At 52.1% G+C, this 26,621-nt stretch overlaps 1 protein-coding gene across 6 annotated transcripts in view; it reads right to left on the bottom strand.

Moving 5' to 3' along the window:
* Positions 1-26,621, bottom strand: part of PCNT (pericentrin) — a 201,463-nt gene that overhangs the window by 136,978 nt on the left and 37,864 nt on the right. For all 6 annotated transcript variants that reach the window (XM_088476398.1, XM_088476400.1, XM_088476402.1 and 3 more), the window contains exons 15-16: positions 12,734-12,924; positions 244-506 (exon numbers count right to left, since the gene is read on the bottom strand). In XM_088476398.1, the coding sequence (XP_088332524.1) occupies positions 244-506; positions 12,734-12,924 (454 nt within the window). The remainder of the gene's footprint in view (positions 1-243; positions 507-12,733; positions 12,925-26,621) is intronic.

Genomic DNA, 26,621 nt, shown 5'->3' with positions numbered 1-26,621 from the left:
AATATAATCAATATTTTACAGATCATCCTGACAGACATATCTGGTAAAGTTATAGACTGCTAAAAGGATCAGAATCCAAATAGGAGTGCACTATGGAACCAAGGATCTAAGAAGTACCCTGACAAACGTATGATCTTTAGCAATGAGAAGCAAATGCAGTGTTGACATAGTAACAAGTAACTTATTGTATATAGTCAGCACAGTACTGCACATTTCCAGGGACCAAATTACAAAACAATTTACCGATCTTCTGCTTTCCCCATAGTGTGGCCTTTTCCTGCCCGCAGCCTTTGGGTAATCTCCACCAACTTGCTGACCAGTGTTTCTCGTAGAGTTGCCAGGTCCTTAGCATGCAGATCCTGTAGAAGCTCAAGATGAGCGTTCTGAACTCCTCGATCACTCTGCTGTTCCCTTAATCCATCTCCAAAGTACGCAGCAGACTCTCCCTCACACACATGCACACACGAAGCGTTGTGATGTGGATCTGTCTGACACATTTTATCACCCTGGGTGGGGGGTGGGGGGGGGAATTAGGGGACAAAAAAAAAAAAAAGATATATTTACAAGAGAGGATAAAACAGTAAAATTATGATAATACATATATATATATATATTTTTTTTTAAAAAGGTATAGTCAGTGTCTGCGAGGAGGGACCCAGCACACTCCCGTGGGTGTCTGGTGCCCTCTTTGCAGGGCGTTGCTGTGGTGCAGAGTACTATTCAGAATGACTGAGGCAAAATCAAAATGAAAATCAACATAAAATAAAAAAGGCTAAGGAAATTTAAAAAAAAAGGGAAAAAAAAAAAAAAAATTTCATGCCTACTCCGGAGGCACTAAATAATAAACGGAGAGTCCAGTGGCAGGGCTTAGAGGAGGTAGAGTTTTAGTTAACTATTCAGTGGCTACTCCTGAGCCTCCCCTCTAACCCAGAGTCCAGCAGTGTCCCCCAGATAGGGTGTAATAGTAATTAAATTAGGTAGCTCACCAATATATTTTTATTCTCTCTTTTCTCTAAACCTTTTGGTGGAGCACTAACATTATGGGTATAGATAGAAACTGGCAGGAACGTGGGCATTTTATTTAATTAAAAAAATAAACAAATAAAATTAAATCTCTGGAGTTCCATCCTCTCTATACCCCCAAATCATTAGGGCACCAGTTATTTTTTTTCAACTAAACCAGAGATTCTCAACTACAGTCCTCAAATAACACCATGTTTTGTGGGTTTCTTTAGTCATGCACAGATGAGAATCTATTGTTCTAGGTCAGTAATTATCCCAGCTGCTTCCACAGACTGAAGTCCTCAAAATATGACCTGTTGGAAAAACTTGAGGGCTGAGAACCACTTAACTAAACCAAACAAAAAAATAAGAGGATGGAAGACAAAGCCCTCCCACAACAGACAGTACAATATAATATTAAGGAATGAACTAGAGCAGGGGTGGCCAACCCGTGGCTCTTTTGTGTCTCCTGGTTCCCGGCTCGGCATGCCCCCAGTGGTACTGAGAACGCTGGTCTCTGAACCGATCAGAGACTAAAGAAGCCTCTAATCGCTTCAGAGGCCAGCGTTTCCAGTAATGCAGTGCGCGGGTAACATCGTGACGTCATCCGCAATGTGAGGAGCCCGCGTGCCTGGTGGGTCCAGTTAGATCCAGCAGGCAGCGGAAGCAGCAGCGACATCGGGAGTCGGGAGCCCAGACGGCGTGGAGCGGTGCCAGCAAGAAGACAGGTAAGTTTCTTCACAGGGGTGTGGGCGGGAAGGGGGAGCTAGTACTGGGGGCACTACCTTAGGGGCCATGACTACAGGAGGCATTGCAGAAGGGGCACAACTACAGGAGCATTGCATAATGGGTACAGCTACAGGGGGCAATGCATTAAGGCCACAACTACTGGGAGCATTGCATAATGGGTACAGATACAGGGGGCATTGCATAAGGGCCACAACTACTGGGGCATTGCTTAATGGTCACAACTACAGAGGACACAGCATAATGGGCACTGGCTTTCTCAATGTATTTTATGTGGTTCTGGATTTCAATATGTATTTTATTTGACTATTTTAAATGTATTTTAGGTTTATCTGGCTTGTTTCTGTGTATTTTATGTGAACGTGGCAATTTCAAGGTTTCCTATATTGCTCTGGCTTTTTCTTTTCACTTCAACGGTGAAAACATTATATTGGGAACTTTATGTAAATTGTGTATTTTCAATGTGCTGGACTCGCCCCCAGCGTGACTAAAACGGGGGTGTGACACAAGGTCATGCTCCAGCGAATGTCATACCAAAGCCGTGTGCACAAAATTGGGGTGTGGCCTTGTGACAGCTAGGCCGCGGCCCATCTTTGCGCGCGCCTTTAGCGCGCATGCGATCGGCTCTTCAACTTGACCAGATATTTTTTGGCTCTTTGCCTCTGACTAGTTGGCCACCCCTGAATTATAGCATACGAGGGCATCCAGAGTCACGCAATGGCGTTCCAGTTCCTATGAGTGGAAAGCCTGCCAAGGAGATCTGAATGTGACAGATTAGGCTCAACTCTCTCCTTGGGCCCATCAACAGTTAAAACACATTCAATGAACGGTTTCCCTGCCTTGCATTACCAGTGCATAGTGAGGGGCTAAGCACACCGTAGCCCTCATCTGACCACTTCCCAAGCACCCGAGGCTGCACATACACTATGGGAGATGCACAGGGTCAGAATGGTGTTGTGAATGTATTGGGCGTTCCAGGGTGGTGACTTAGCAGATGCGCAGTGATTGCCCGTCTTATAGACGTGTCGCTGAAATCGGTTGGTCAATTGCTCACATAAGAGGCCATTCTCGGACGAAGACACCGCACCTGCCAGAGTTTCTACAGGTTTCGCCTAAAGACAACCCAATGGGTATTTCAGCGTCTAAGCCCCCATTATAAAAATAACTTCCCACCACCCTTGGGCAATAGACCCCCTGTTCATAAATCTTATCCCCACCCCTACCCCCTTGGTATTAAGAAATAAAATAAAATAAAAAAAAACCCTGTTTTACAACCAATCACCCTCCCCCTCATAAAGGAGCCCCATTTTTGCACCCCCCACCCTGTACCGACGTAAAGTTTTTATTTATTGTTTGCCCCTTAAGCCAGCATCATATTTTATTTTATATTATTGGGGCCTCACAGCACTGAGGTCATGGGTTTGATTCCCACCACGGCCGTAACTGTGTGGAGTTTGTATATTCTCCCTGTGCTCCGGTTTCCTCCCACACTCCAAAAATATACTGGTAGGTTAATTGGCTCCCAACAAAAATTGACCATAGTGTGTATGTGTGTGAGCATGTGATAGGGAATATAGATTGTAAGCTCCACTGGGACAGGGACAGATGTGAATGATAAGATATTCTCTGTAAAGCGCTGCGGAATATGTGTGCGCTATATAAATAACTGATAATAATAATAATATCTCTCCCCACTAATGCTAGATAAACCGCCGGGGAAGGGACCTTACCAGCTGAAGCACTTCTGGCTGCGGTCGCATCATATGCAACATCGCCAGTTAAGTGGTTAAAATGGCCTCAGTGTTGAGCACATAAGCAATTTACTAAAATACAGTCAGTGAGCAACATAAAAACAGGATTTTGGTACTTACCGATAATCCCTCTCTACGATTCCACAGGGGACACTGGAGTTCAAGACAGTGGGATATAGACGGTGGTAGAGTAGAGCATGGCACTTTAAATAATTTAGAAGTATGTCTGGCTCCTCCCCCTCTATGCCCCATCAGCCCCAGTTTAAGAACTGAGCTCGAGAGGAGACTGAGGACAACAACAGAAAAAAGAAGGAGAAGACCACAGAATGGAACATATGCAGTCACACAACCATATAAGGAACCAACAAAACGGCAGGTACGCAGTGCTGGGCAGGCGTCCAGTGTCCCCTGTGGAATCGGAGAAAGGGATTTATCGGTAAGTCCCAAAATCCTGTTTTCTCCTTCATACACTAGGGGACACTGGAGTTCAAGACAGTGGGGACGTCCCAAAGCCAACCTCCCGGGTGGGAAGCGCGAAGAACTTGCCGACCCCTCGGCAAAACCGAAACGGGGATCGCCAAGAACCGTAGGCCCAATGGAAAGGCAAGAGCTGTGGATCAAGTTCCATAGAGCAGAGGAGACAATAAGAACCCCCTGCTGAACAGCCGCAGAAAACCCACAACTTACAGCGTAATCGAATGGAACGGCTAGCGAGAGAACAACCGCAGACGAGAAGCATCAGAACACCGTAAGCTCAGCTGAAAACAGACCAAGCCCGAACCAGAGTCGAAAACAGGAAGCTGCCACAGTTGCAGACAGCAGAATCCTAGCACTGCTGGACATAAATCATAAAGATATACGTCCAACAATGCCAATCTACAGATACAGAGCAGATCCTGTGCACAGACTGCTAACAAAGAGTATACAGGGAGGCAACAGTAAAGACCGAACAGTCGCCCTGGACCATCCTTGAGGTCCAACTACTACAAGGTTGTCAACCAGCGGAAGGGTTAGACCATAGAAGTCTCCAACGAGTGGAGATCCCACTGGACTGCTGTGAGGCCGCAATGCCAATCACTATACAAACAGTGCATCACTAACTTCCTTTTGTACGTGTCTTGCTGAAGGGAGCACTTAAGATATAATCTATATAGATGCACATATTCTAAGGTAAGCACAGAAGGCTGTTGATAATTGGAAAGTTTCTTAAAAACCAGCCTATAATTTAGAATATGAGGCATAAGCCTGGGGATGGGACGGATAATGTGCTAACCCTGGGTTAAGGGTATGCTATAACAAGAGATATGGTAGGAACTTACCTTTGTTATCTCTGTTTCTACGAAGTCCATAGGGTCCACAAGGTTGACCTTGGGGTATAGCTGGATCTGGATCCAGGGGCACCACGCAGTTAAAGCTTTGCTGCTCCCAGGATGCACTTGGGTCCGTCCTCCTCTATACCCCGCCCCGGCCACAGGCACCTCAGTTGGTAAGCAGCTAAGGCCGGAGGAGGAGACTAAACAGAGAGAAGGAAGACTGGAACACACAAGAAACCATACTCACAGAAATGGGAGACGGAAAACCGGTGACCAGTAACACAGCCCATATGCAGCCAGGTGCGTCAGGGCGGGCGCCCTGTGGACCCTATGGACTTCGTAGAAACAGAGATAACAAAGGTAAGTTCTTACCATATCTCTTGTTTTCTACTTCAGGGTCCATAGGGGGTCCACAGGGTTGACCTTGGGGATGTCCCAAAGCAGTTCAACTAAGGGCGGGGACGCTCCTGTGCTGAAAGGAGTACCCGGCGCCCAAAGGATGCATCCTGAGAGGCGAAGGTGTCAAACGCATAAAACCTCAAAAACGTCTGAATTGAAGACCAAGTAGTCGCCTTACACAGCTGAACAGCGGAGGCGCCACGTCTAGCAGCCCAAGAGGGACCCACAGAACGAGTGGAATGAGCCTTAACAGAGGCTGGCACAGGTAAACCCTCCTGTGCATAAGCCTCACAAATAACTGAACGAAGCCAACGGGCTAACGTTTGCTTGTTAGCAGGCCAACCCCTCTTGTGAAAACCGAAGAGGACAAACAAAGAATCCGACTTCCTAACCGAAGCAGTCCGGTCCACGTAGATTCTAAGTGCCCGGACTACATCTAAGGAAGCCTCACCAGCGGAAAGATCAGGTGACTGAAAAGCTGGCACAACAAGTTCCTGATTAATGTGGAACTTTGAGACCACTTTGGGCAAAAACTCAGGACGAGTGCGGAGCACCGCCCTGTCCTGGTGAAAAATCAGAAAGGGGAGCGACAGGAAAGCGCCCCCAATTCTGAAACCCTCCTGGCAGAAGCAATTGCCAGGAGAAAAATGGTCTTAAACGTCAGCCACTTGAGCTCCACCGACTCAAGCGGCTCAAAAGGAGGACCCTGCAAGACCCGCAGCACCACCGCCAAGTCCCAAGGAGCCACCGGAGGCACGAAGGGAGGCTGGATCCTGAGAACACCTTGGAAAAAGGTGTGAACGTCTGGCAGTGTAGCAATCCGTCGCTGAAACCACACGGACAAAGCAGACACATGAACCTTCAGAGAGGCCAGGCGTAAGCCGAGGTCCAAACCCGATTGAAGAAACTCCAAGATTCTGGAAACCCGAAACACCTGCGGATCATAGTTTCTGGATTCACACCACTGAAAATAAGTGCGCCACACCCGGTGGTAAATCCGCGTGGAAGCAGGCTTGCGTGCCCTAAGCATGGTACCAATCACCGAACTGGAGAAACCCCTAGACCTCAAGACGGCTGTCTCAAGAGCCACGCCGTCAAAGACAGCCGACCCAGATCCGGGTAAAGGCAGGGCCCTTGAGACAACAGGTCCCGACGCTGAGGAAGAAGGTACGGAGCGTCGATGGAGAGGCACCTCAGATCTGAGTACCAAGGACGTCTGGGCCACGCCGGAGCCACCAGCACGAGCGTGCCGCCGTCCTGCTTGAATTTCCGCAGAACCCGAGGAAGCAGGGATATCGGAGGAAACAGATACGCCAGGTGAAACGTCCATTTCACCGACAGAGCGTCCACCAGACAGGCGCCTGCGTCTCTTGTCCTTGACCCGTAAACGGGCAACTTGTGATTGTGACGGGAGGCCATCAAGTCCAGCTCCGGCAGCCCCCACCTGTCCACGAGTAGCTGAAACACCTCTGGGTGAAGCGACCATTCCCCGGGATGCACGTCGTGACGGCTGAGGAAGTCCGCCTCCCAATTGAGGACTCCGGGAATGAAGACTGCCGAGATCGCTGGAACGTGACACTCCGCCCAAGCAAGAATGCGAGACACCTCCGACATTGCTGCCCGACTGCGAGTTCCCCCTTGGTGGTTGATGTACGCCACCGTGGTGGCGTTGTTGGACTGCACCTGAACCGCCCTTCCGTGAAGAGCGGGGCCAGACGACTGCAGGGCCCTGTACACAGCCCGCAGTTCCAGGATGTTGATGGGGAGAAGTGCTTCTTCCGCGGACCAACGACCCTGAAGCGATAATGAGCCGGTCACTGCCCCCCAACCCCGAAGACTGGCATCCGTCGTGAGCAGGACCCAGTCCGGGATCCAAAAGGGGCGCCCCTCGACCAGATGCGCCGTCTGAAGCCACCAAGCCAAAGACTGCCGAACCTCCGGGGACAACACCAGCATCTGAGAGCGGATCCGGTGAGGTAACCCATTCCATTCCGATAGAATCAGCCCCTGCAGGGGCCGGGAATGGAACTGGGCAAATTCCACCATGTCGAATGTCGACACCATGGACCCCAGAACTCTCATAGCTGAATGGACCGACAGGTGGCAACTGCTCAGGCAACTGTGTATCCGCAGCTGCAGGGAGGAGACCTTCTCCGGAGTCAGGAAAATCCGTTGCTGACGAGAATCCAGCAGGGCTCCCAAATGAACCATCCGCTGTGATGGAATCAGGGAGGACTTCTTCCAGTTTATCAACCACCCGTGTGCTTGAAGACAAGCAATGGTCAGGTGGAGATGTCGAAGAAGCACCTCCGGGGAGCTCGCCAGCAGCAGAAGATCGTCCAGGTACGGCAACAGGCGTAGACCCTGACCCCGAAGGTGGGCAGCCATAACTGCCATCACCTTGGTGAACACCCTCGGAGCCGTGGAAAGGCCAAAAGGCAACGCCCGAAATTGGTAGTGATGGTTCAGAATAGCAAACCTCAGATACCGCTGATGTGCCGGTACTATGGGCACATGGAGATAGGCGTCCTGGATATCGAGGGAGACCATATAATCCCCGGGTTCCATCGCCAGAATGATGGAACGTAACGTTTCCATCCTGATCCTGGGTACTCTGAGGTATCTGTTCAGAGACTTCAAATTCAGGATAGGGCGATGAGAACCATTGGGTTTCTGTACCAGAAACAGAGTAGAATAGTACCCCGTCCTGCGCTGAGACTGCGGAACGGGAACAATGACCCCTGCTTGTAGCAAGGATTCTATAGCTACCTGAATCTGACCAGCTTTGGTCTTGTCCAGAGAAGGACTCGTAGAGAAAAACTGGTGGGGCGGCCTGAACCGAAAAGACAGGGCGTACCCCTGAGAGACTACTTCTCGAACCCAGGCATCCGTGGTGGTATTGTGCCAACACTGGGCGAATTGGAGAAGTCGGCCTTCCACTCTGGGGTCCCCCAGAGAGAGGCCCGTCCCATCAGGCAGCAGGCTTATCCTCCTGCTTGGAAGAAGGGCGCCGAGCACTCCATGCCTGCTTCTTGGGCTTGGGTGCGGCCTTGGTCGCCGAATGTCTCGGGAAGGACTGGCCCTTGGCCCTACCCTGAACCCGAAAGGACCGAAAGGCAGAGCTCCTCACTTTAGCCGGCGCAGAGGCCGAAGGGAGAAAAGCCGACTTGGACTTAGCCAAAGTATCCACTATTTTGTCCAAATCCGGACCAAATAGTAAATCACCATTAAAAAGCAAGGCCTCCAGACCCTTTTTTGAATCTGCATCAGCCCTCCAGGACCTCAGCCACAGGGAGCGCCGAGCAGACACCGCTGCAGCCGACACCCTAGAAGTGAGCAGGCTGGCATCCAAAGACGCTTCCCCAATATAGGAAGCTGCATCCCGCATCTGTCCCACTAACGCTCTCTGGATATCCGGAGCCTCATCAGGAAAGGTATCCTCCAAGGCATTGGCCCATGCCTCAATGGCTTTAGCCACCCAGGAGATAGCCATGGACGGGCGAGCCACCGCCCCGGAAAGAGAATAAATGGACTTTAAACAAGTCTCCACCTTCCTGTCCGTGGGATCCTTCAAAGAGGAGATAGACGGCAATGGCAGCGTCGCGCTTTTGATCAAGCGGGTAACGTGGGAATCCACCGCTGGCGGAGTTTCCCATTTCCTGCAATGAGCTTCAGGAAAAGGATAGTTCGCCGCCAACCTCTTCTGTGGATGGAACCTCTTACTAGGTAATTGCCAGGCCGCCGCCGCCATATGATCCGATAATTGATCAGACAGGGGGAACACAGTTGAAGTCACCTTGGCCTTTTTAAAATTAGGAAACTTCGACCTAGGAGCCGGCGCATCATCCTCAACATGTAGGATAGCCCGCACCGCCCTAACTAAGGCTGGAACATTAATGGAGGACTTAGCTTCCACCTCCTGCCCCATGACATCAGAGTCAGAGTCCTCATGGATTTCTCCATCATCTGAGGACACTTCCGAGTCCGACAACTGCGCAGCTAGTGAACTCACAACCGGACGTTTAGACACCCTTGGTGGCACATCACCTTGCAACATGGACTGAAACGCCGAGGATGAAGCCGCCAGACTCTGTACGGAGCTGGATAGAACATCCACCCAAGGCGGAGGAGCCGTCGGAGCAAAACTCTGCAAAGGCACTACAGACTGACGCGTCCCTGGGGAAGACTGCACATACACAGGCAGTCCCGAGTAAGGACCCACAGTCTGGGCCCCGGGGGGAGACCGCAACATATGTGGAACCCCCGGGGAATGGGGGATGGTGGGCTGCGGCAACGCCCTAGAAGGGACCGCTGATGGGACCGATAACCGGTCCGCAATAGACGCCAGCACCTGTGAAAACATCGCCCAAGGAGGGTCCTGTGATACAGGGGGGTTGGAGGGGCCCGGTACCAGCTGGCACCGCCCGCACAGACCATCCTGAGATAAGTCCTCCCCATCAACTCCAGCAGCACAGCGTCTGCAGGAAAATAGCACAGGAGCCACAGAGCGCTCAGTCTCCTCATCAGACATGATACCGTAAATCACAAGAAATAGGTATCACCAGAGGAATTACGGTTTTAACACCCGCGCACTCACCAGTATGCGACACAACAGCCCAGATATGGTACTGTGTAGCACACAACAGTATGTGACTGACCCCACAAATACGTGTTTTATATAAGTGAGGGTCTCAGAAAAACGCCCTTCCCCCACACACCTGCGGGCCGTAGGAGAAGGAAAGGGATAGTTATAAGCTGACAGCAAGGAGAATAAGTCACAGACAGGCAGCACTAGCAATAGTCACATACAATGCAGAAAAGTTAGTACTCACTGCACCTTCCGCTACAATCAACCGCCCAGATTCAGTGTCTGGGAGGGCTATAGCGCTGTGTACACTGTCCTTTAGCAGGGGAGAGGTACACAGGGGGACCGGTCCACTTGATACCGCCTGGGAGTCTGCGATGTGCCAGTAAAGATGGCCGCCGGAGACCTCAGAGGAGGAGTGGCCGTAAGATAAGAGCAGCTCAGCGACGCCAGACTGCTAGTTGAAAGGCGCGCTGAGCTGAGGGGAGGAGCCGCTAGACAGGGAAGGCTGCCTCCCCTGGCTAGCAATTAACCCCCGGGTTGCCAGTCCCGCTACCAGCCTGATACCCTGATGGTCTAGCGGACACGCGGGGTATTCCTCAATTGAGGGGGAGCCCGCCGCCGCCGCTAGCGCCTCCGGTCTGTCCCCAGAGACCGGAGGCTTCTGACTGCATGTAAAGTATACCTGATCCCCGTCGCGTCCGGCAGCAGTCAAGGGAGTCCCCAGAGCCAGCCTAGTACAGGCTCTGGGGTCCTGCCGCGATCCCCAGAGCTGTACTGGCGTCGCGGCGCCAGCGGGGAGAAGAAGCGGCAGCGTGGACGTCCTAAAGGACAGTCTGATGCTGCCGCTCTAAAAGTGTAAAAAAAGTAGAAAAAAATAAAAAATTTCTCTTTTAAAATAAAGCTTAGGGGCTGCTCCTGCAGCCCCACTGCGACAGGGTGACCCGACTCCGGCCGGGCACCAACTAAAACTGAGGTGCCTGTGGCCGGGGCGGGGTATAGAGGAGGACGGACCCAAGTGCATCCTGGGAGCAGCAAAGCTTTAACTGCGTGGTGCCCGTGGATCCAGATCCAGCTATACCCCAAGGTCAACCCTGTGGACCCCCTATGGACCCTGAAGTAGAAAATCATAAGTTCTGGCAGCAGCATTAGAACAGTGGCCATTACTATACTTAGGCAGGGTAGCTAGCGCACCATGAGGTAGCCTCAGGCAATTAGATTAAGCTAGGCGCCCTTTGTTATAGAACCAAGGGGAAACCTGACAAGGTAATACCCGGCGCTGCCAAAATGGCAGGACCGTGTCCCGTCAGCACAGCGCTTTAAGCCGGGAATGTGCACCGGCTGAATTAACTGGCCCCTCTCAGGACCGCATAATAAGGTGTTATAGTGCAAAAAGGGGATTGGGCTAGTTCCCATCTGACAACCAGCTATCCACTGTAGCTGGCACTTCATACAGTGACAGACATCCCCTACCGTTGCGCTGAAGCACTCCCAGTGTGGGAGGGGGAGGGAGTCGCGCAGGAGACCCGCGCTAATATGCATGATGCGCTGCTCATTTGTGTGTGCGCCAGCCCTAAGATTCGTCTCTGCCCGCTTACTAATGAATAGCTAGCTGGGCGGAATGTAGGATTGATCCCGGCATTTTACAGCTGGGAAATACCGGCAAGATGCACGCCCGCTCCGATAAGAAAATAGCTGGCGAAGCGTATATGCTTTATGGATGCACCCCCTGCCCGGATCCCGAGCGGCGATGCGGGAGATGCTGGCAATAAGCCCCGTCTCCGGTTTCTAAAGCAGCTCTCTCGCATAACTGCTAATAGGGAAGCCTGCTAACAGTACCCACTGGAAGTAATGGTGGCATCTGTGCGCGCCAGCAGCAAGAGGACTTACCTCCGTCCGCTCAGTACTTACCATCAATAAGCGGGCGGGGCACTAACACTGGCTGGAATAGGCAGGCATAACGCTGTGAGTGGTGGAGCGGGATTGCTAGAGCAGTCGCCAGTGCTTCCTCCATACAAGCACCGGCGCAGCAACCCGAGAGCGCTGTGAATAACAGCCTCGCTCCCAGGGCCTCTGAGCATAAGCCAGCGCCGATGCTTCTACAAGCACCAGCACGGCAACAAACAGCCGCGCTGAGCGGCTCCTTGAGCCCCGCCTCCAGCCCAGTAATGCTGGCTATACTTTTAAAATAGCAGGGCTGCTGTAAAATCCCGTTATGAGAGTACTCGGCAGTCTCCCTCCCTGTGCATAGAGGAGGGAGGAGCAGGCGTCCTCAGTGACAGCCGCGGCAGCACAGCGCTGTCACCAACGCTCCCCTTTGTAAAACACGCACTCTCCAGCAGCTCTGATGCTGTAGAGGGGCCTCCCGGTATCCATCCCCTCATTAAATAGGAGGGGGAACCGTGGCTAGGGATAAGCCAGAGACCCGGACGCTGACTGCCGAGTGCAGCGGCAGGTCTCATCTGCAGCTCCGACACTGCCACGTTAGCAACACTGGCAGGGAAAGGAGCCTGATTACTCTGTTCAAGGTCCCCCCTCAGGGTCACCGGACACAGGCTGCAGTAGCCGTGACGGTGTCCTGCTGGCGACTCCCACCTGGCAGGCAGACTGTCACAGTAAGCAGTCTGCCTGTCCTCAGTGCTTGTTAAATAAAATACACAAAAAAAATAAAAATTACATGAGAAAGGCTGGAGACAGCCTGATGTGCTACCGGCTCTCTCGGGCACATTCTAAAAACTGGGGCTGATGGGGCATAGAGGGGGGAGGAGCCAGTCACACTTCTAAATTATTTAAAGTGCCAGGCTCTACTCTACCACCATCTATACCCCACTGTCTTGAACTCCAGTGTCCCCTAGTGGATGAAGTAGAAAGTTATTGTTTTATTGCATGTGTGATTTAAAGAAAAAAAAAAAACCATAACAAAAATAGATTCTCACCTTTGCCTTATCCAGTTGTCTGAAACACACATGATCACCGCTGCTTGATGGGTCTAAAATCCTCCCTTCTCCATCATGCGGTATCCTAATGTCCAGAGTGTGATGGTCTCCTAAAGGCTGTTCTTTCTCAATCTCCTCGTTTTCTTGGCCGTCCATTTTCGGGGTGTTCCGAGAATGTATCCTTGTTATCTCTGCAAAACATTATTCACTTTGAATGCGATTGTAAGAATCAAATCAACAGGCTGGTTCTCTACCAATCATGTATTAATCATAGAACTCTTTCACAGAGGTTTGTTAAATATGGGATCAAGTTCACACGCTGCCATCTCTTGAACCTATTTGAATGGATTACAAATTGCAGAGGTCATGTCAGTGGGAGACTGACCAAAGACTTATGAGTAAGTAAAAGTGTATCCTCTTACAGATGTGTCCTTTCTACTTCAGGGTCCATAGGGGGTCCACAGGGTTGTATAGGTTGGGAACCAAATCCGGGCACCACGCAGTTAAAGCTTTTAGCTCCCAGGATGCACTTGGGTCCACTCTCCCTATAACCCATCCCCCCAGCCAGAGGCACCTCAGTTTAAGTTGGTGCCCGGCCGGAGTCGGGTCACCGTTACTGCAGGGGGGCTGCTTAGCAGCCCCTAAGCTTATAATTTATTTGAAAGAGTTTTATTTTATTATTTTTTACTACTCTTCAGAGCGGCAGCATCAGACTGTCCAATGGACGTCTAAGCTGCCGCTCCTACACCCCGCCGGCGCTGCGACGCCAGTACAGATCTGGGGATCGCAGCGGGACCCCAGAGTCTGTACTAGCCGGGCTCTGGAGGACTCCCTGGGCTGCTGCCGGATCGAAGGGGACAGGTAAGTCGCGCGGTGACCCGCGTGTACATGCAGCCTTATGCCTCCGGTCTCTGGGGACAGACCGGAGGCGCTAGCGGTGGCGGCAGGCTCCCCCTCCACGGAGGCATACCCCGCGTGTCCACAGCTCACCAGGGATTATAGCGGCAGCGGGAGCCGGCATCCCGGGGGGTTAATTGCTAGCCAGGGGAGGAAGCCTTCCCTGTCTAGCGGCTCCTCCCCTCAGCTCAGCGCGCACTTCAATACTACAGTCTGGCGTCGCTGAGCTGCTTCCTCCGCGGGCCACGCTTCTTCTGAGGTCTCCAGCGGCCATTATCTCTCGGTGGTGCTGCAGAACTCCTAGGATGACAGTGAGCCCAGTCCCCCTGCATACCTGGCCATTTTGGGTGAGTGTACACAGCGCTATAGCCTTCCCAGACACTGAATCTGGGCAGTTGAATGTAGCGACATTGTGCAGTATATTATATGTCATGCTTATGTATGTACAGTATATATGTCTGCATTGTTTGTGACTTATGCTAGTGATGACTGTCTGCTTTTTCTCTTACCTGTCAGTGTATATCTATCCCTTTTCTTTATCTGCCCTAATACAGGTGTACCTGGGGTGGTTCTGAGACCTCACATATATATACTTGTTAATATTTGTGAGGTTTGTCACATACTGTTGCGTGGTGCACGTTGCCATATTTTAGATGGAACTGTGTGTTGCATACGCTGATAATGGGTCCCTGCAGCTACTCTTAGCGTTAGTCAGGACCGGTATGGCGCTGCTTAATATTTCCGTCTAGATAGTCAAATATATCTGACCAGGAGATTGCACACGATACTGCACCCATTATTGCTATCCTGCAAGTCATAGCCTGCAGGAATTAGTGCGGAGTATTTTAACTCAGAAAGGTTTATGTATGCGGCGCCATCTGGTGCCGGGCCCCTTGCACGACCCCCTTAAAGGGCGGTTTATTTCTCAGGATCCTCTCCTTTGAGGATCGCCGGGCGGGCCCCATTGTCGTCACTCGCTTGGAGTTACTTCACCATACTGCCCTTTTCAACTCGGGGTATCTCGCAATGTCTTGCAGTTTACCCCTGTGTCACAGACTATCGCTCCCTGCCGGGGTTTTTCACAGTACATGAATTACCTCCGATACCACATCGGTCTGTCATTCCCCTTGCAGGGATTACCACAACGGCCACCCTGGTGGATGTCGTTTTCTACGAAATACTAAAATGGCGTGCTATACGCCCTGTGGTTACTTCCCAGTGGCTCTGCCGTGAACTGGATGGTGTATTCGGCTCTTTCCCTCTCACATGGGGGGAGCCGATTTCAAGTATTATTATCCCTGCTTTGGGGCTGGTAGCCAGGTTCATTCTGGATATAGAGAATGTCGATCCTGCACCTGTATCATACATTTCCCGTTTCTGCCCAGCGGGTGGATCTCATGGCGGGAGTCTGGCTGTCGCCAGATACGAGGAGTCACAAAGGCCTCCTGTTTCCCATTCCCTGAGGGTCCTCACAAGTAATGGAATCTCCTTCTGGGGTGGATTTGTATGTTCATCATCGGATTACAGGCATTAATACGCCTCCCATCCCAGCCTGGATGGATTTTACGGATCCGTAGGTGGTAGCTTTGTCTGAAATCAATGTACTCGTTTTCAGGGCCTGTTGCCCGTCCTACCATGGCCATCGCATGGTGATGCTTTTGTAACGTTTTTCCCCTCCAACACGTCTGGGGTTCAAATGTCTTTTGCCGCTTACATAAAATATGCAGTGGTCGTGTGGGATTACCTACATGGGATGCCGGTCTTCTAACTTTCAGGGTTTCGGCTGCGACTGAATCCGCCGCAATACCCTATGGCTGTGTTATGGGAAAGCAGAGGTGCAGACTCCTTCCATGGGGAAGATCTTGTTTGGTCCTGACCTTGACAAGATTGTTGCATCATTGGCAGTATCACTAACGGAGAGATACTGTCTTTAGCTACTCCCACTACATTCGGACTAACTCTGTTAAATCTTTTTGTCCTCAGGGTCAGCCTAAGGGCCTGTTTTTTCCTAGGCTGTCGCCTCCACGGGGGCCACCATATCCAGTACCGAGCAGTCCTGGACTTACAGACGACCCTGCTTCTACGCCTGAGGATAAACCTTCAGCCTGACAGGACAGGTCTACATCTGGGGAATTCCAGAGTGAGGTACTGATTCTCAACGGCCTCTCATTGCTCAGGCGGTCTCCTCACATGCGTTGTTCCACGGGCCCTTCTTCAGACGATCAGGGCCTTACATTCCCAGAAAGCTATACAGTCTTGGCGGTAAGCAGAGCTATTTCGGCCAGCCTCACTATCTCAGCGAGGGACTGGTTGTTCTACTTTCTTTCTGGGTTAGTGACCGACTGGTCCTCATTTGCCTATACTCGGTCTCAAATCCCTGAATCAGATTCCAAGGGTGCCTGGACTCAGGTGGAATCCTTCATGCTCCATCATCCGACATTTGGAACCTGGGCATTTTATGGTATATCTGAGTATTCAGGATACGTATCTACGGGTACATACAGAGCCCTCTCATCAGCATGGGTTCAGGTTTGCTGTGCCACAGCAACATTTGCAAGTTTCGGGCTCTGCCTGTTGGGACTGTACTCAACTCCACCGGGGTTTACAAGCTTTATGGATTTTCTGACAGTTCACCTGTTCAGTGTATCCGGATGCTCCTTTATCTGGGCGGCCTCCTGCTTTTAGCAGGATCACCGAGGTACTTTACTGCTAGGTCAGGCTAACCGTGGCTTCTTCTCGGCACAGATAAGTAGTCAACGGAGAAAAAGTCCTCCCTGCATCCCTCACAGGGTATTCTTCATCTGGGAGCACTGCTGGATTCTCAGAATCTTAGAATTTTTCTGGCGTAAGACAAGATCTCAGCTCTTCAACTTGGAGTGTACGGATGTTTACGCAGTCGACATATGTCATTACTCTTGGTGATGAGCGGTCTACCAGAGTGTCTTGCCATAATTGACTCCTCTCCGGATGGATCGAGTTTTTTCCATCGGATCGCTGTTCGCATGATGATGCTCTCTGGAGGCGAGTCGGTCTCTGTCCGGGTGGCTATGGCCATCTCGTCTGGTCCGCATTCGTTTCGGGGCAGCTGGACGTCTGTCGCTTCCGCCCTGCCACTTAACTTGTTGGAACTTTAGGCTGCCTTGGGCCTTCACTCTGGCCTAACCCATATGTCACGGTGAACCTGAATAGGTTCAGTCCGACAGTGTCACAACAGTGGCTTCCATCTAGGCAACACTGGTAGTTGGGTGGCAATGACAGAATGTCATACATTCTGACATAGTCCAAGGGTCTTCTCCTGGCCAACTCTGCAGTGTTCATTCCGGGAGCTCTCCGTTGGGAAGCGGGCTTCCTCAGCCGTCATGACGTGCATTCCGGGGACTAGTCTCTTCTCCAAGACAGGTTTCAACTCCTGGTGAGCAGAGGGGGCCTCCCTGAGGTGATTGATCCTTATGGCCTTCTGTCTCTATCACACATTACTGGTGTTACACTCCAGCTCTGGGAGTACTGAAGCTACCTTCAGTGACTGTCAGTGAAGTGGTCCTTCCACTTTGTGTACCTGTGTCCCCGGGTCTCCCTTCTTCCTCGAGGTCTTCGGAAGTTTAATTAGAGACGGAGGGGCTTTCCTTCTGGGGGCTCCAGTTTGTCCCAGACATCACTGGTACTAAGATTTTCGGAGTCTCCTCATCGATGCTCCGTTCCTACTGCTTCACTATCTGGACCTGTTGTCTCAGGGTCCTTGTTTTTCCCTAGACCTCGATCGTTTGTTTTTGACTGCGCCCCTAGTGTGGTCCTAGGGCTTCCCTGGCTCTGTCTTCATTGAGATGTTTAGAGCAGATAGGCCAGACTTTGCTGGCATCTGCCACGGACTGTGGCATACATAATTCTTATGGTATCGTACCTGTCGGTATGATCCTCCGGTGTCCAGGATTTTCAGATATTCTGGCATTCCTTCCGGCTGGCTTGGGTTTCACCCTCGGCATGGCCTTCCTGACAGTGCGGATCTCTACACTGTCAGTATGGTTAAGATGTGGAATTGCTCCACTCTGGTATCCAGTTCATCCTTTGGAGTGTTTTTCTGGATTATGCCTCCATTTATCCTCCCTAGGGGCTCCTTGGGAGTTAGTAGTGGTTCTTCGTTCCCGCCGAGGACAGTCAATGGAACCGCTGGTTGTGATAGCCATTACATGGTCTATTGCTTTGGCTCTCTCTTTCTCTCAGGGTGTTTATATCGACAAGGTGAGTGTCAGAATTGGGAGCGTTCTCATGTGGCTCCCTCTTCTGGAGGGCATCATGTCAGGGTGTGAGTTGCTCTCGCCCTGTGTTTCTTCTTAGTGGTTTTTAGGTTCCATATTATTCTGGAACTTATGGTACGGCCATTCAGCCCCCAGTCCTCTCGGCTGGTGTTGCCTCATTGACTGTGGTCCGGCCTCTGTGGGTTTATGTGATCCGTTCAAGTTCCTTACGGAGATCGGACTCCTTATTGGTGGTCTGAGATTTCTGGTTTTAACAGGAAAGGATGGCCGGCCTATGGCCAAATGTTGGCTGGATGGCCTTGTATGTCTTCTTCAGGGGCCTACACAAGGGTAGGCCTTTCTGTTGTTGATGCTTGTTTTTTCTCGGGCCATGTACCCCTTGTGGGCGGCTCGCTGTGGCGCCTTGGCTGTTTTGCCTTGCTAGGTGGCCACGTGGTCTTCTGTCCACACCTTATTTTAAGGTTCTAGGCATTGGTTTCCTTTGCCTCTCAGGATGCTTCCTTTTTGGCGGCGGATTCTCCTCTCAGCACAGGAGCGTCCCCACCCTTGGTTGAACTGCTTTGGGACATCCCCAAGGTCAACCCTGTGGACCCTGAAGTAGAAAACAAGAGATATGGTAAGAACTTACCTTTGTTATCTGTTTCTACGAAGTCCATAGGGTCCACAGGGCGCCCGCCCTGAAGCACCTGGCTTCATATGGGCTGTGTGGCTGGTCACCGGTTTTCCGTCTCCCATTTCTGTGAGTATGGTTATTGTGTGCTCCAGTTTTCTCTCTCTTTTTCTCTCCTCCTCCAGCCTTTGGCTACTTACAAACTGAGGTGCCTCTGGCTTGGGGGTGGGGTTATAGGGAGAGTGGACCCAAGTGCATCCTGGGAGCTAAAAGGTTTAACTGCGTGGTGCCCGGATTTGGTTCCCAACCTATACCCCAAGGTCAACCCTATGGACTTCGTAGAAACAGAGATAAAAGGTAAGTTCTTACCATATCTCTTGTTTTTAAGCTGGTCACACTAGCCAAAGTTATTGTAGCTCGGTCCTGGCTTGGTGTTTGATCCTCATGACCTTTATAAATGGAAGGACCTTCGTTAATGATCCTATGAATCACGAAAAATACTTGTATACTAGCAGGTAGGCCCTGTGTAATTATCTTAAATTATGTTCCTATTGGTACGAGTCCCAGCCTGGCAGGAGGGTGGGGGAGGGCCAGTGGGGTCTGTGTAACAGGCCTGGGAGGACTGCCTGCAGGCTTTTTTTTAGTTTACTGTGTCCTATATCAGTGGTTCTCAAACTTGGTCTAGAATGTAAGCTCTTACGAGCAGGGCCTTCTACCCTCTTGTGCTTCATCTACTTCTTACTCCCCACTAGGGCACCTAACACTTGGTTGCTTATGCTCTGTTGCTTAGCTAGGTGTTATGGTCGCTAATGTATCAATATATATTATCCATGTCCTGGTCCTGTATTGTATTGTATTGTACTGTAAGTCACTGGTCAACAATTTGTTTATGTACTTTGTAAGGCACTACGGGACACTTGTGGCGCCATATAAATAAATTATAATATTAAGACCCCCACATAGCTCACGTTTTCCAGGACACCTGCTGGTGCATAGGTGCATTCATTACTCGCTGATCCATTTTAAAAGATCCACAAGAGGAGACCTGGAAAACATGCACCGTTTGGGGTCCTGAGGACAGAGTTTGAAAATCTGTGACCTCCCTCACCCTTGCACTACAAGACTGCTGCACTGAGCACTATACTACTCTACATTAATTTTGCTTCTGCCAGGAGGGTTTCAGAATTGGGGGCGCTTTCCTGTCGCTCCCCTTTTCTGATTTTTCACCAGGACAGGGCGGAGCTCCGCACTCGTCCTGAGTTTTTGCCCAAAGTGGTCTCAAAGTTCCACATTAATCAGGAACTTGTTGTGCCAGCTTTTCAGTCACCTGATCTTTCCGCTGGTGAGGCTTCCTTAGATGTAGTCCGGGCACTTAGAATCTACGTGGACCGGACTGCTTCGGTTAGGAAGTCGGATTCTTTGTTTGTCCTCTTCGGTTTTCACAAGAGGGGTTGGCCTGCTAACAAGCAAACGTTAGCCCGTTGGCTTCGTTCAGTTATTTGTGAGGCTTATGCACAGGAGGGTTTACCTGTGCCAGCCTCTGTTAAGGCTCATTCCACTCGTTCTGTGGGTCCCTCTTGGGCTGCTAGACGTGGCGCCTCCACTGTTCAGCTGTGTAAGGCGGCTACTTGGTCTTCAATTCAGACGTTTTTGAGGTTTTATGCGTTTGACACCTTCGCCTCTCAGGATGCATCCTTTGGGCGCCGGGTACTCCTTTCAGCACAGGAGCGTCCCCGCCCTTATTTGAACTGCTTTGGGACATCCCCAAGGTCAACCCTGTGGACCCCCTATGGACCCTGAAGTAGAAAAACAAGAGATATGGTAAGAACTTACCTTTGTTATCTCTGTTTCTACGAAGTCCATAGGGTCCACAGGGTTGACCTTGGGGTATAGCTGGATCTGGATCCACGGGCACCACGCAGTTAAAGCTTTGCTGCTCCCAGGATGCACTTGGGTCCGTCCTCCTCTATACCCCGCCCCGGCCACAGGCACCTCAGTTGGTAAGCAGCTAAGGCCGGAGGAGGAGACTAAACAGAGAGAAGGAAGACTGGAACACACAAGAAACCATACTCACAGAAATGGGAGACGGAAAACCGGTGACCAGCCACACAGCCCATTTGAAGCCAGGTGCGTCAGGGCGGGCGCCCTGTGGACCCTATGGACTTCGTAGAAACAGAGATAACAAAGGTAAGTTCTTACCATATCTCTTGTTTTCTACTTCAGGGTCCATAGGGGGTCCACAGGGTTGACCTTGGGGATGTCCCAAAGCAGTTCAACTAAGGGCGGGGACGCTCCTGTGCTGAAAGGAGTACCCGGCGCCCAAAGGATGCATCCTGAGAGGCGAAGGTGTCAAACGCATAAAACCTCAAAAACGTCTGAATTGAAGACCAAGTAGCCGCCTTACACAGCTGAACAGCGGAGGCGCCACGTCTAGCAGCCCAAGAGGGACCCACAGAACGAGTGGAATGAGCCTTAACAGAGGCTGGCACAGGTAAACCCTCCTGCGCATAAGCCTCACAAATAACTGAACGAAGCCAACGGGCTATCGTTTGCTTGTTGGCAGGCCAACCCCTCTTGTGAAAACCAAAGAGGACAAACAAAGAATCCGACTTCCTAACCGAAGCAGTCCGGTCCACATAGATTCTAAGTGCCCGGACCACATCCAAGGAAGCCTCACCAGCCGAAAGATCAGGTGACTGAAAAGCTGGCACAACAAGTTCCTGATTAATGTGGAACTTTGAAACCACTTTGGGCAAAAACTCAGGACGCGTGCGGAGCACTGCCCTGTCCTGGTGAAAAATCAGAAAAGGAGGGCGACAGGAAAGCGCCCCCAATTCTGAAACCCTCCTGGCCGAAGCAATTGCCAGGAGAAAAATGGTCTTAAACGTCAGCCACTTGAGCTCCACCGACTCAAGCGGCTCAAAAGGAGGACCCTGCAAGACCCTCAGTACCACCGTCAAGTCCCACGGAGCCACCGGAGGCACGAAGGGAGGCTGGATCCTGAGAACACCTTGGAAAAAGGTGTAAACATCTGGCAGTGTAGCAATCCGTCGCTGAAACCACACGGACAAAGCAGACACATGAACCTTCAGAGAGGCCAGGCGTAAGCCGAGGTCCAAACCCGATTGAAGAAATTCCAAGATTCTGGAAACCCGGAACACCTGCGGATCATAGTTTCTGGATTCACACCATTGAAAATAAGTGCGCCACACCCTGTGGTAAATCCGCGCGGAGGCAGGCTTGCGTGCCCTAAGCATGGTACCAATCACTGAACTGGAGAAACCCCTAGAACTCAAGACGGCTGTCTCAAGAGCCACGCCGTCAAAGACAGCCGACCCAGATCCGGGTAAAGGCAGGGCCCCTGAGACAACAGGTCCCGACGCTGAGGAAGAAGGTACGGAGCGTCGATGGAGAGACACCTCAGATCGGAGTACCAAGGACGTCTGGGCCACGCCGGAGCCACCAGCACGAGCGTGCCGCCGTCCTGCTTGAAGTTCCGCAGAACCCGAGGAAGTAAGGATATCGGAGGAAACAGATACGCCAGGTGAAACGTCCATTTCACCGACAGAGCGTCTACCAGACAGGCGCCTGCGTCTCTTGTCCTTGACCCGTAAACGGGCAACTTGTGATTGTGACGGGAGGCCATCAAGTCCAGCTCCGGCAGCCCCCACCTGTCCACGAGTAGCTGAAACACCTCTGGGTGAAGCGACCATTCCCCGGGATGCACATCGTGACGGCTGAGGAAGTCCGCCTCCCAATTGAGGACTCCGGGAATGAAGACTGCCGAGATCGCTGGAACATGACACTCCGCCCAAGCAAGAATGCGAGACACCTCCGACATTGCTGCCCGACTGCGAGTTCCCCCTTGGTGGTTGATGTACGCCACCGTGGTGGCGTTGTCGGACTGCACCTGAACCGCCCTTCCGTGAAGAGCGGGGCCGGACGACTGCAGGGCCCTGTACACAGCCCGCAGTTCCAGGATGTTGATGGGGAGAAGTGCTTCTTCCGCGGACCAACGACCCTGAAGCGATAATGAGCCGGTCACTGCCCCCCAACCCCGAAGACTGGCATCCGTCGTGAGCAGGACCCAGTCCGGGATCCAAAAGGGGCGCCCCTCGACCAGATGCACCGTCTGAAGCCACCAAGCCAAAGACTGCCGAACCTCCGCGGACAACACCAGCATCTGAGAGCGGATCCGGTGAGGTAACCCGTTCCATTCCGATAGAATCAGCCCCTGCAGGGGCCGGGAATGGAACTGGGCAAATTCCACCATGTCGAATGTCGACACCATGGACCCCAGAACTCTCATAGCTGAATGGACCGACAGGCGGCAACTGCTCAGGCAACTGTGTATCCGCAGCTGCAGGGAGGAGACCTTCTCTGGAGTCAGGAAAATCCGCTGCTGACGAGAATCCAGCAGGGCTCCCAAATGAACCATCCGCTGTGATGGAATCAGGGAGGACTTCTTCCAGTTTATCAACCACCCGTGTGCTTGAAGACAAGCAATGGTCAGGTGGAGATGTCGAAGAAGCACCTCCGGGGAGCTCGCCAGCAGCAGAAGATCGTCCAGGTACGGCAACAGACGTAGACCCTGACCCCGAAGGTGGGCAGCCATAACCGCCATCACCTTGGTGAACACCCTCGGAGCCGTGGAAAGGCCAAAAGGCAACGCCCGAAATTGGTAGTGATGGTTCAGGATAGCAAACCTCAGATACCGCTGATGTGCCGGTGCTATGGGTACATGGAGATATGCGTCCTGGATATCGAGGGAGACCATATAATCCCCGGGTTCCATCGCCAGAATGATGGAACGTAACGTTTCCATCCTGAACCTGGGAACTCTGAGGTATCTGTTCAGAGACTTCAAATTCAGGATAGGGCGATGAGAACCATTGGGTTTCTGTACCAGAAACAGAGTAGAATAGTACCCCGTCCCGCGCTGAGACTGCGGAACGGGAACAATGACCCCTGCTTGTAGCAAGGATTCTATAGCTACCTGAATCTGACCAGCTTTGGTCTTGTCCAGAGAAGGACTCGTACAGAAAAACTGGTGGGGCGGCCTGAACCGAAAAGACAGGGCGTACCCCTGAGAGACTACTTCTCGAACCCAGGCATCCGTGGTGGTATTGTGCCAACACTGGGCGAATTGGAGAAGTCGGCCTCCCACTCTGGGGTCCCCCAGAGAGAGGCCCGTCCCATCAGGCAGCAGGCTTATCCTCCTGCTTGGAAGAAGGGCGCCGAGCACTCCATGCCTGCTTCTTGGGCTTGGGTGCGGCCTTGGTCGCCGAATGTCTCGGGAAGGACTGGCCCTTGGCCTTACCCTGAACCCGAAAGGACCGAAAGGCAGAGCTCCTCACCTTAGCCGGCGCAGAGGCCGAAGGGAGAAAAGCCGACTTGGACTTAGCCAAAGTATCCACTATTCTGTCCAAATCCGGACCAAATAGTAAATCACCATTAAAAGGCAAGGCCTCCAGACCCTTTTTTGAATCTGCATCAGCCCTCCAGGACCTCAGCCACAGGGAGCGCCGAGCAGATACCGCTGCAGCCGACACCCTAGAAGTGAGCAGGCTGGCATCCAAAGACGCTTCCCCAATATAGGAAGCTGCATCCCGCATCTGTCCCACTAACGCTCTCTGGATATCCGGAGCCTCATCAGGAAAGGTATCCTCCAAGGCATTGGCCCATGCCTCAATGGCTTTAGCCACCCAGGAGATAGCCATGGACGGGCGAGCCACCGCCCCGGAAAGAGAATAAATGGACTTTAAACAAGTCTCCACCTTCCTGTCCGTGGGATCCTTCAAAGAGGAGATAGACGGCAATGGCAACGTCGCGCTTTTGATCAAGCGGGTAACGTGGGAATCCACCGCCGGCGGAGTTTCCCATTTCCTGCAATGAGCTTCAGGAAAAGGATAGTTCGCCGCCAACCTTTTCTGTGGATGGAACCTCTTACTAGGTAATTGCCAGGCCGCCGCCATATGATCCGATAATTGATCAGACAGGGGGAACACAGTTGAGGTCACCTTGGCCTTTTTAAAATTAGGAAACTTCGACCTAGGAGCCGGCGCATCATCCTCAACATGTAGGATAGCCCGCACCGCCCTAACTAAGGCTGGAACATTAATGGAGGACTTAGCTTCCACCTCCTGCCCCATGACATCAGAGTCAGAGTCCTCATGGATTTCTCCATCATCTGAGGACACTTCCGAGTCCGACAACTGCGCAGCTAGTGAACTCACAACCGGACGTTTAGACACCCTTGGTGGCACATCACCTTGCAACATAGACTGAAACGCCGAGGATGAAGCCGCCAGACTCTGTACGGAGCTGGATAGAACATCCACCCAAGGCGGAGGAGCCGTCGGAGCAACACTCTGCAAAGGCACTACAGACTGACACGTCCCTGGGGAAGACTGCACATACACAGGCAGTCCCGAGTAAGGACCCACAGTCTGGGCCCCGGGGGAAGACCGCAACATTTGTGGAACCCTCGGGGAATGGGGGATGGTGGGCTGCGGTAACGCCCTAGAAGGGACCGCTGATGGGACCGATAACCGGTCCGCAATAGACGCCAGCACCTGTGAAAACATCGCCCAAGGAGGGTCCTGTGATACAGGGGGGTTGGAGGGGCCCGGTACCAGCTGGCACCGCCCGCACAGACCATCCTGAGATAAGTCCTCCCCATCAACTCCAGCAGCACAGCGTCTGCAGGAAAATAACACAGGAGCCACAGAGCGCTCAGTCTCCTCATCCGACATGATACCGTAAATACACAAGAAATAGGTATCACCAGAGGAATTACGGTTTTAACACCCGCGCACTCACCAGTATGCGAAACAACAGCCCAGATATGGTACTGTGTAGCACACAACAGTATGTGACTGACCCCACAAATACGTGTTTTATATATGTGAGGGTCTCAGAAAAACGCCCTTCCCCCACACACCTGCCGGGCCGTAGGAGAAGGAAAGGGATAGTTATAAGCTGACAGTAAGGAGAATAAGTCACAGACAGGCAGCACTAGCAATAGTCACATACAATGCAGAAAAGTTATACTCACTGCACCTTCCGCTACAATCAACCGCCCAGATTCAGTGTCTGGGAGGGCTATAGCGCTGTGTACACTGTCCTTTAGCAGGGGAGAGGTACACAGGGGGACCGGTCCACTTGATACCGCCTGGGAGTCTGCGATGTGCCAGTAAAGATGGCCGCCGGAGACCTCAGAGGAGGAGTGGCCGAGAGATAAGAGCAGCTCAGCGACGCCAGACTCCTAGTTGAAAGGCGCGCTGAGCTGAGCGGAGGAGCCGCTAGACAGGGAAGGCTGCCTCCCCTGGCTAGCAATTAACCCCCGGGTTGCCGGTCCCGCTACCAGCCTGATACCCTGGTGGTCTAGCGGACACGCGGGGTATTCCTCAATTGAGGGGGAGCCCGCCGCCGCCGCTAGCGCCTCCGGTCTGTCCCCAGAGACCGGAGGCTCCTGACTGCATTGAAGTATCCGCGGGCCGCCGCACGCGGCGACCCGCGGCTTACCTGATCCCCGTCGCGTCCGGCAGCAGTCAAGGGAGTCCCCAGAGCCCGGCTAGTACAGGCTCTGGGGTCCCGCCGCGATCCCCAGAGCTGTACTGGCGTCGCGGCGCCAGCGGGGAGAAGGAGCGGCAGCGTGGACGTCCTAAAGGACAGTCTGATGCTGCCGCTCTAACAGTGTAAAAAAAGAAGAAAAAAATAAAATAAAAAATTTCTCTTTTAAAATAAAGCTTAGGGGCTGCTCCTGCAGCCCCACTGCGACAGGGTGACCCGACTCCGGCCGGGCACCAACTAAAACTGAGGTGCCTGTGGCCGGGGCGGGGTATAGAGGAGGACGGACCCAAGTGCATCCTGGGAGCAGCAAAGCTTTAACTGCGTGGTGCCCGTGGATCCAGATCCAGCTATACCCCAAGGTCAACCCTGTGGACCCCCTATGGACCCTGAAGTAGAAACAAGAGATATGGTAAGAACTTACCTTTGTTATCTCTGTTTCTATGAAGTCCATAGGGTCCACAGGGCGCCCGCCCTGACGCACCTGGCTTCATATGGGCTGTGTTACTGGTCACCGGTTTCCCGTCTCCTTTTCTGTGAGAATGGTTCTTGAGTG

This window comes from Taudactylus pleione, unplaced genomic scaffold, assembly GCF_031769625.1.
Source record: "Taudactylus pleione unplaced genomic scaffold, aTauple2 ptg000188l, whole genome shotgun sequence".
Classification (NCBI taxonomy): Eukaryota; Metazoa; Chordata; class Amphibia; order Anura; family Myobatrachidae; genus Taudactylus; species Taudactylus pleione.
This window is presented reverse-complemented; position numbering and strand designations above follow the sequence as displayed.